General features: G+C 37.4%; 1 protein-coding gene across 1 annotated transcript in view; it reads left to right on the forward strand.

Moving 5' to 3' along the window:
• HECW2 (HECT, C2 and WW domain containing E3 ubiquitin protein ligase 2) overlaps positions 1-10,322 on the forward strand; it is a 356,874-nt gene that overhangs the window by 106,025 nt on the left and 240,527 nt on the right. Inside the window, exon 2 of the mRNA XM_006862016.1 lies at positions 7,121-7,228. Coding sequence (XP_006862078.1) covers positions 7,121-7,228 — 108 coding nt within the window. The remainder of the gene's footprint in view (positions 1-7,120; positions 7,229-10,322) is intronic.

Here is a 10,322-nt window from a genome sequence, read left to right on the forward strand (position 1 = left end):
GGGCAGTGTTTCGTTCTGCTGTTCATAAGGTTGCTATGGGTCGGTACCGACTCGATGGCACCTAACAGCAACAACAATACCCTGGATAGGAAAACATTTCATTTGAAATAAATAAATCTTAATTTAGAAGTGCCCTGAAAGTATTTGTCAAGAAGAAATTTGTTTAAGATATTTCCAGGCCTTTGAGGTTACCTGAAACTGGTTCTATGATTTTAGGTAAGCCACTTTATATTTTTGCATATTAGAGTGATCATTTGTAAGATATAAACAAAGTTGAATACCAACTAAATGATGGGATAGAATAAGTGTGAACGGCAATGGAAATTTCTTGTCATAAAGAATGAGAGGTTAAACTGGTCTTGTTGGATTCTCCCAGTGAAGCTTATCCTGGAGTCAACTATATGCTTTTCTCTCTTCAGAACATCATGGGAAGGGGAGTCTCTTCAAAAAGTCATTAAGCATTGCTTGATGAGAAATTTTATTTTTGTTTTGTGTATTTTAACAATATAATAACCCTATTCAGTTAATGGATTCCCTGGATGGTACAAATGGTTAATATCTTGACTGCTTACCAAAAGGTTGAATGTTCATGCAGACGTACCTTTGGCAATTTCCTTCTGAAAAATCAGCCACTGAAAATCCTCTGGAGCACCACGTGCATACTTGGCATTGGATGTTCTCAGCCTTGGCTACATTTTTTTTGCCTTTATTGTATGTTTCTCCTATCTCTGGCACATTACTCTCAGCAAATGTTTCTGGTATCTAAAATGAATAGTCATTTAAGTGACTCCAAAGTCATAGGACTATATTTCCAGTGAGTGCGTTCTCAGCTAATTGCATCATGATTATGATATCTAACCAAATCGTACACCCAATCTCTCTCTTCTATACAGAGGGGGATTCGGTGTATGGAATTGACCATCAAGGGATGGTAAGCCAACAACTTAAGGACACGTTTGCAAATTCATAAGAAAGTTTCTTAGTGAGCTCTTATCGCACTAAATAAGATTGGTACTCTTGTTTGATACATGTGATGGTAAAAATCTGCCTCCCCCCACCCCCCACAGACACACAATCACATACAATGTAATTCATAACACAAAGTCATTTTCGGTGCTTTTCTGTCATGTTGTATTTGCAAGATTTTAATATCTTGCCAAGTGTATGCTCTTAAATTTGCTGTTCTGACAAGTATTCCCTGTGAAGGTATACTCTTTGCTTAGGTCTAGAATATTCCTTTTGTTTCAGTACTAGTTTTGTATTGCTCCCCTGATCCCAAATCGCAGACAAGCCATCTCATTTCCTGTTGTAATCAGAACAAGGCCAGCCCTGTTATGATCCAATGTCTGGGCATAGTTATCTCAACGTGGATCCAAAAAGTAATTGAAAATAAATTCAGATCTCTGTGCCATTTTTGTTTTTAGAAAATACAGGGTAGAGAGGGAGTTAATTTACTGCAAAAGCAAATTTGTAAGCATCTCTTTCACCTCTCTGATACAAATCTGTCACATGGCATTTTTCTCACAAAATTTCTCATCTCTGCCTGAGTTGATAGGAATATCAGGGCTCTGAATATTTTTCTGGTCCTATTTTGTTTCTGTTACTCTATGGAGATTTTGAAATATTAATATTAATAAAAATTTTTAAATATAAAATTTCCAAATCCAAGTTATGTTTGAATATGTTTGGTGAGTTTGATCATATCTCTTATAGATTCTTTTGCTCTTTTTAAAGTCAATTCACAGATTCTTCTTGATATTTTTGTTGTTGTTGTTAAGTGCCATGGCTTGGGTTGAGTGCACTTTAGTTCTAAACATGATATATATATATGCTCTCTAATATTTAAAAGAGGCCTCTAGCAGCATATTTGCGTAATATAATATGTTGTTAGAGGTTTTGACTGATGTGTCTCAGATTATTTGCTTAGATACAGATTAAACAAGTATGGTGAAAGGATACAACCCTGACACACATCTTTCCTCATTTTAAACCTTGTAGTTTTTTCTGTTAGGTGCCATTGAGTTGGTACCAACTCATGGTGACCCTCTGCACAACTGAACGAAACACTGCAGGGTTCTGTGCTAACTTCATAATCATTGCTACATTTGAGCCCATTGTTGCTTCTGTTGTGCCAATTCATCTCAATTCATTCAATTCATTGGGTCTTCCTCTTTACCTCTGACCCTTCTCCAGTGACTGGTCCCTCCTGATAATATGTCTGAAGTATTAGAGTTGAAGTCTGGCCATCCTGGTATCCAAGGAGCATTCTGGCTGTACTTCTTCCAATGTAGATAGGCTTGTTCTCTTGGCAGTCCATGGTACTTTTAGTATTCTAGTCCAACACCAAAACTCAAATGCATCAATTCCTCTATGGTCTTCTTTAGTCACTGTCCAACTTTCAAATGCATATGAGGTTGTCAAAAATAATGATGGCTTGGGTCAGACGCATCTTAGTCCTCAAACTGATATTTTTGCTCTTGAACACTTCAAATAGGCCACGTGCGGCAGATTTAACTAATGCAATACATTGTTTGATTCTTGACTGCTGCTTCCATGGGTATTGGTAGTTGATATGAGCAAAATGAAGTCTTTGACAGCTTCAGTCTTTTCTCCATTTATATGTTGCTAAGTGCTATTGAGTTGGTTCCAACCCATAGTGATACTGTATAGGGTTTCTGAGGAGCAGCTGGTGAGCTTGAACCACCAATACTGAAGTCAAACCAACTTTACAGTCCAGCATGTTAACCCACAGTACTAGATCAGGACTCCAAAAAGCCTACAGCACCAGGTATTCCCAGTTGGTCTCCCATCCAAGTACTAACTGGGCCCAACCCTGCTGAGATTCCGAGAATAGATGAAATCAGGCACTTTCAGGGTGGTATAGCCATAGATGGATATTGTTTATTGGTCCAGTGGTGAGGATTTTTGTTTTCTTCACATTGAGGTGCAACACATACCAAAGGCTGTGGTCTTTGATCTTCATCAGTAAGTATTTTAAGTCATCTTCACTTTCAGCAAACAAGGTTGTGTCATCTGTGTATTTCAGGTTGTTAGTAAGTTTTCCTCCAATCCTGATGCCAGTTTTCTTCATATAATCCATCTTCTCGGATCATTTGTTCAGAATACAGATTGAATAAGTATGGTGAAAGAATACAATCCTAGTGCACAATTTCCTAATTTTAAACCATTCTGTGTTCCCTTGTTCTATTCGAACAACTGCCTCTTGGTCTATGTACAGGTTCCTTGTGAGTACAATTAAGTGTTCCAGAATACTTATTTTCTGCAACATTGTCCGTAGTTTGTCATGATTCACACAATTGAAAGCCTTCGCACAGTCCATAAAACACAGGTAAATATCTTTCTGGTATTCTCTGCTTTCAGCCAAAATCCATCTGATGTCAGCAATGATATCCCTCGTTCTACAACCTTTCCTGAATCTAGCTTGAACTTCTGGAAGTTCTCTGTCAATGTATTGTTGCAGCCATTTTTGTATTTTCTTTAGCAAAATTTTACTTGCATGTGATATTAATGATATTGTCTAATGATTTCTACCTTCTATTGGATCACTTCTGTTGGAATAGGCATAAATATGGATCTCTTCCAGTCAATTGTCCAGGTAACTGTCTTCCAAATTTATTGTTATAGATGAGTGAGTACCTCAGTGCTGCATTATTTTGTTGAAAGATTTCAATTTGTATTCCATCAATTCCCAATACCTTGTTCTTTGCTAGTGCCTTCAATGTATCATTGGGTCTTGATCATATGCTACCTTTTGAAATGGTTGAACATTGACCATTTCTTTTTGGTATAGTGACTGAGTATTCCTTCCATCTTCTTTTGATGCTTTCTTCATCATTTAGTATTTTGCCTAGAGAATCCTTCAATATTGCAAGTCCAGGCTTGATTTTTTTCTTCAGTCCCTCAGCTTGAAAAATGCTGAGTGTGTTCTTCCCTTTTGGTTTAACTCCAGGTCTTCTCACATTTTGTCATAATATTTGACCTTGTCTTCCCAAAATTTTGTAATCAGCTCTTTTATCTCCTCACTTCTTCCATTTGCTTTAGCATTTCTACACTGGAGAGCACCTTTCAGAGTCTCTTCGGACATCCATTTTGGTCTTTCTCTTCTTTCTTGTCTTCTTAATGATCCTTTGCTTTCTTCCTATATGATGTTCTTGATGTCATTTCACATCTCTTCTGATGTGGTCTTTAGTGTCTAATGCATCAAATCTGTTCTTTAGATCTCTAAATTCAGGTGGGATATATACAAGATCATATTTTAGCTCTCGTGGACTTGTTTTAATTTTTTTCTGCTTCAGCCTGAACTTGCATACAAACAATGCAAGTCTGTTCCACAGTCTGCCCCTGACTTTGCTTTGACTGATGATCTAGAGCTTTTCCGTGATCTCTTTCCATAGATATAGTCAGTTTGATTTCTGTGTATTCCATCTGTTCAGGTCCATGTGTATAATCATCTTTTATGTTGTTTAAAAAAGGTATTTGCAATGAAGAAGTCATTGGTCTTGCAAAATTCTGTCATGCGATTTCCAGCATTGTTTCTATCACCAAGGCCATGTTTTCCAACTACTGTTCCTTCCTCTTTGTTTCCAACCTTTGCATTCCAATAGGCAATAATTGTCAACACAACTTAATTGCATGCTTGATCAATTTCAGAATGAAGAAGTTGGTAGAATTCTTCAATTTCATAATCACTAACCTTAGTGGTTGGTATTTAAATTTGAATAATAGTGGTATTAACTGGTCTTCCTTATAGGATATTATCATACCACAAATTTCATTGTTCTTCAAGACAGATCTTCATATATATTTTTTTATTATGTGAATGTGACTAAATTGCTCTTCAATTTGTTATTCCCAGCATAGTAGAACATGTGATTGTCAGATTCCAAATTGCTAATACCAGTCCATTTCAGCTCACTAATGCCTAGGATAGTGATGTTTATGTGTTCCGTTTTATTTTTCACTATTTCCAGTTTGTCTAGATCCATACTTCATACATTCCATGTTCCATTTATTAATGGATATTTACAGGTATGTTTTTTTCATTTTGAGTTGTGCCCCATCAGCAACTGAAGGTCTAGAAGGCTTTACTCCATTCATGTCATCATGGTTAGATCTACTTTGAGGACACAGCTTTTCCCCAGTCATATTTTGAGTGCCTTACAACCTGAGGGGCTCATATTCCAGCACTATATCTGACAATATTCTCATGTTCTTCATCATGTTTCAATCTAACAGTGTTGCACTGCTGCTCATAGGTTTTCAGTGACTAAATATTCAGAAGTAGTCCATCTCTCTTTCTTCGTAGTCTTTCTTCATCTGGAAACTCAGCTGAAACCTGTCCACTATGGGTGACCCTGTTGGTATTTAATATACCTGTAGCATAGCTTCCAGAATTACAGCAACACACCAACCACCTCAGCACAAGAAACTGACAGACGTGTGGTGGAAATAATGCAGTATCCCCTGCATATTGGTTTATATACAAGCTCTGTATAAAAACAATTAAGTGTTTGGGATTTTTATTCTTTGCAATATATAGAAAGAAAATAAATCTTTCATAAATAATTCTCAAAACTATTATTTGTGCATGAAATACTATAGGGAAGTAAATGTTTTTTAAAATTTAAAAGTATTTATGCATGTATTATTTTAGCTTTCTGTGACATTAAAAAATTTTTTGAATGATTCTTTTCAGTCTTCTTGTTGTTGTTGTTAAGTGCCATCGAGTCAGTTCCAACTCATAGCGATCCTATATAGGTTTCCGAGAAATGGCTGATGAGCTTAAACTGCCAATCTTGTGGTTGAAACTGACCTTGCAATCTAGCGCATTACTCCACAGTGCCACACAATTAACCCTACTTTTCCAAGGGACAAAAGATAATATTTGTTTATTGCATCTGATGACCATTCACGGAGACCAAAAGATGAACCTTGGAAGGTGAAAGATACGTTTAGGGAATAGTGAAGCAAAGGAATGATGGAGTACCTTGAATGGCTCAGAGTTGCAGATTTGCCAAAGAATGTCTCCATGTGCATTTCCAAAGGCACTTCACACTTGACAAATCCAGAGCTGTACCAACTATCCATGCACACAAGGAGTGCTAGCTTCTTCCCCTCTGTCCTCCTTTGGTACTCTGGAGTATGCATATCTCCTGGCACAAACACTCTTCTTTAGTTGTAGGCGTGTCCTCTGTGTACTCCCATGTGCTCTACAAGTGTTACTATTTCAAGAGGTTAGAAAGGTTGGGAACTACTACTTTCAGACCTGTTCTTTGCATCACCGCCCTTTCTGTCCTTCTTCCACACAGCAGCCTAAATGCCCTCTCTTAGCCTTTCTTATCCTGGCTTTGGTCTTGTACATATAAAGACTGTCCTAGCAGACAAGATGATTTTGGGGTGTCTCCTGAGCACTGTTCATCGCAAATCTGTGCCATGTGGTGACACAATCTCATATCCAAATGTCCCTTTTATTCCTGTCATCTGGAGTTCTAGTCTATTCTTCCATCATAATTATTCCTTTCTTTTTAATAAAGACTTCTATAGATGGGTGGCCCTGTGGGGTAGGCATTGGACTGCTAACCACAAGGCCAGTGGTTCAAATCTACCAGGAGAGAAAGTTGAGGCTGACCTCTCCCATAAAGATTTATAGTCTCAGGAATCCTAAGAGAGTCACTATGCAGTAGGGTTTGTGGTGTTTTTGTTTTGTTTTGTTTTTGGAGGGGGGGAGTTGGCAGTTATAGATGGGAGCTCACCTTAGGCCTTTCCTTATAAATCAGCTCAATGCTGAAACTGCCGCAATAGTTCCTGTTGGTTTTGCTGTTCTGTCTGGAATTATTGAGCCATCTGGCCAAGTCCAGAAACTTCATCTTCTTTCTACTATCCCTCCGAATTCTCTCATGTATAAAGACAAGCATAGACATCCATGGTGGTTGTCTGTTGGACTGCAGTCATTGAGAAAAATGTTCATCAATATTTTTCCTTTTATTTATTTCTTATTTATCTTACAAGTGTGTTAGTCTTTTAACTAAAAGATGACTAATGCAAGTTATTAAATGAATGAATGAAATTAGGTTAAGAATCAATTTTTTTGTTTTTCCAGATGAGAATTCTCCAGCCAACTTCTGGGATTCTAAAAACAGGGGTGTGACCGGAACACAAAAAGGACAAATTATATGGAGAATTGAGCCTGGACCCTATTTTATGGAACGTAAGTAATAAAGTGTAAAATATAAGCTTGAATGTGGAGAAATCTGCAGATTATTTCTGAATTTTTTACGTCTTTGTATCTGATTTATAAATTTAGCAATGTATAGCTGGGGTAGTGCAGTAGCTAAGCACGTGGTTGCTAACTTAAAGGTCAGCAGTTAGAATCTACTAGCTGGTCATGGAAGAAAGATATGGCAGTTTGCTCGGCTTTGAAAACTCTCTGGGACAGTTCTGCTCTGTGCTTGGAGGGTCTCTAAATTGGAATTGATTAGATGGCAGTAGATTTGGGTAACTCAAACTAGAAATATGAAGGGGCTTCAAAAATTTCGTGGAGAAATTCTGTTATTTTTCAATTCCATTTTTCCACTTTATGTATTGTCTTAGAAAATTCTCATTGAGAATGTTCACTTATTTTGACATAAGTAAATGTGTGTGCAAGCATATGGATGGCTCACATATACACAAACATGTGGGAGAAAGATGAGACTTTCTGCTCCCATAAAGATTTTTAGCCTTGGAAACCCTGTACAGGGTCACTCTGAATTGGGACTGACTCAACAGTATTTAGCAGCAACAACTGTGTACATAAATGTGTGTGTCATATGCCAAACCAAAACCAGACCCACTGCTGTTGAATTGATTCCAACTCAGAGCAAGCTGAAAGGACAGAGAAAAAGTGCCCCACAGGGTTTCCACAGCTATACACTTTCATGGAGATAGACTGCACATCTTTCTCCGGCTGAGCAGCTGTTTGGTTCTAACCATCGACCTTTGATTAGCTGCTGAATGCTTTAACCACTGTACCAGCAAGGCCCCTACATCATGTATAAAATGTATACACACATATTCACATGCTTTTTATGCATGCATGGTATAGCAGTTATGTCTGGTTATTTTAAGAAGCCCTGGTAGCAAAGTGAGTAAGCAGTCAGCCGCTAACCAAAAAGGTCCACATTGTTGAACCCAACTGTGGATCCATGGGAGAAAATGTGGCAGATTGCTTCTGAAAAGCTTATGGCCTTGGAAACCTTGTGGGACAGTTCTACTTTGTCCTACAGGTTACTGTGAGTCCGGATTAACTCCACAGTAGTGGGTCTGTGTTTTTTTTAATTTTGTTTTGGTGGTACAATGGTTAAGCTCTTAGCTTCTTATCCAAAAGCCAACCCTTTGAACCATCCCAGTGATTTGGTAGGTGAAAAGACCTGTTGGTTTGCTTCCATATGATTTCAGCATAGAAAACTCTATGGGATGGTTCTACTTTGTCTTCTAGCATTGCTATGAGCTGGAAGTAACTTGACGGCATACAACAAATAACATGGTTAGTTTAAATATCACACACTTTTATATATCTGTATGTTGTAGTTGTTATTTTTAAGTACTGTTGAGTTGGTTCTAATTTATAGAGATCCTGTTTAGGGTTTCCAAGGAATGACTGGGTGTCAACTGCCAAACTTGTGGTTCAAACTGACCTTGTGGTCCAGTGCTTATCCTACATTGTCACTCCAGGACTCCATACCCTATATGTGTATCCATAATTATTGTTAAATTGCCTATACTAAATTTAGGAAGCAGAAAGAGCAATTTAAAATCATCAGTTAATTTAAGAATTTTACTTGCCTTTAGGATACTTTGTTTTTATTTTTCGTAGCACCAGAATAGCTAGCAGCCATTGGGTGTTGGTCTTTATAAAAGATTAATAAGGTAGTCTGGGGCATACTTAGTAGGAGTCAGAAATTAGCTGCAGATGACTCAGTCATTGACCTGGATCATCTTTATTTATTTCTAAATACAAATGCTTAGTGCATGGCACACATAAACATTTCGTGAAAACATTTTTGTTTTTTTTTAATTTGCCACACGGCCCTTAACAATAACAATAATATTACTAAGAGCATAGCAAATGTTCAATAAATTACTGTGGATTAGATAGAAGAATGAATAAATAATATGTTGATTGGTCTAGAATCATTCACTAGCTTTGTTTTTGTTTTCTTTAATGTAGAAGAATTTGTCTCTTTACAAGTTTCCCTGAGTTGTTGAACTCTACATGAAAATGAGAATTTTTATATGCATGCAATTTAACTAAGAGAAAGAATATGTGGGTACTAACACTTGATGATGATGATGATGTTGTTATTGTTAAGTACCTTCGAGTCCATTCAAACTCATAACGACCCTGTATAGGGTTTCCGAGGAGTGACTTGTAAGCAGTTCAGTGTTTAGCCTACAGTGCGCACCACATTAAAATTTTTTAAATAGAGTCAAGGTTTGAGTAAATGGAAACCTGTTGCAGGCATGTATTCATTGAAGCATGTAAATCTTTGGTAATATAAAAAGCCATTAAAAAAGATTAAAAATGATTACTTTGAAATGCTATTTAAGATATCAGACAGCTTCTTCTACTCTTCCTGATGACAGGCCAGACCTTTCTGAACTACTGCTTCTTCCATCTAAGGGATATCTTCTTTTTACAATTCAGTTTTATGACTAGATATCCTCTTTTAACCTAAAATGCATGTAGTTTTTAATGACAAATGCACGTGACATGACAATACATGGAGAAACCAAAGCGAATACATGCAACATAATTCCAACTAATAACAGCGTATAACAACAATTTTGGAAGGAAATTTGCCAAAATGTAAATAAGCGTGGTTTCTGGAAGGTGAGATTATAGCTCATTTGTTGAACTTGCTGACTGCTACTTTACGTTCTTACTTTTGCCCAGTTGATATTACTAGATAAGTACTGATGGCATAACAGGGGGAGGAAAATGCGGTGGGAAATAGCTGGGTTTAAGTTCAGTGCAGTTTCTTATCTGAAAGGAACCCAGGGCTTAAGGGAAGCCTAGCTGGGAAACGTGACTAACTGAGCATTGGAAAAAAGGTAAAACCACCTTCCTATTTGCTGCACAGGGCTGGAAACTGCTGGGCATGATTGCCTCTTGGTGGAGAGGGTGGATTTCAGTCAGGAGCTCATTTGAACCGTTTGGAAGAAGTTAGCATTACATGCTGCTGTAATTTGTAACCCTGTGTGAGAAAAAGCCCATTTACAGAGTAAATGTGATGGATTTTCTTTCTCCCCCACAAATGTTG

Source organism: Chrysochloris asiatica, unplaced genomic scaffold, assembly GCF_000296735.1.
Source record: "Chrysochloris asiatica unplaced genomic scaffold, ChrAsi1.0 scaffold00045, whole genome shotgun sequence".
Lineage (NCBI taxonomy): Eukaryota > Metazoa > Chordata > Mammalia > Afrosoricida > Chrysochloridae > Chrysochloris > Chrysochloris asiatica.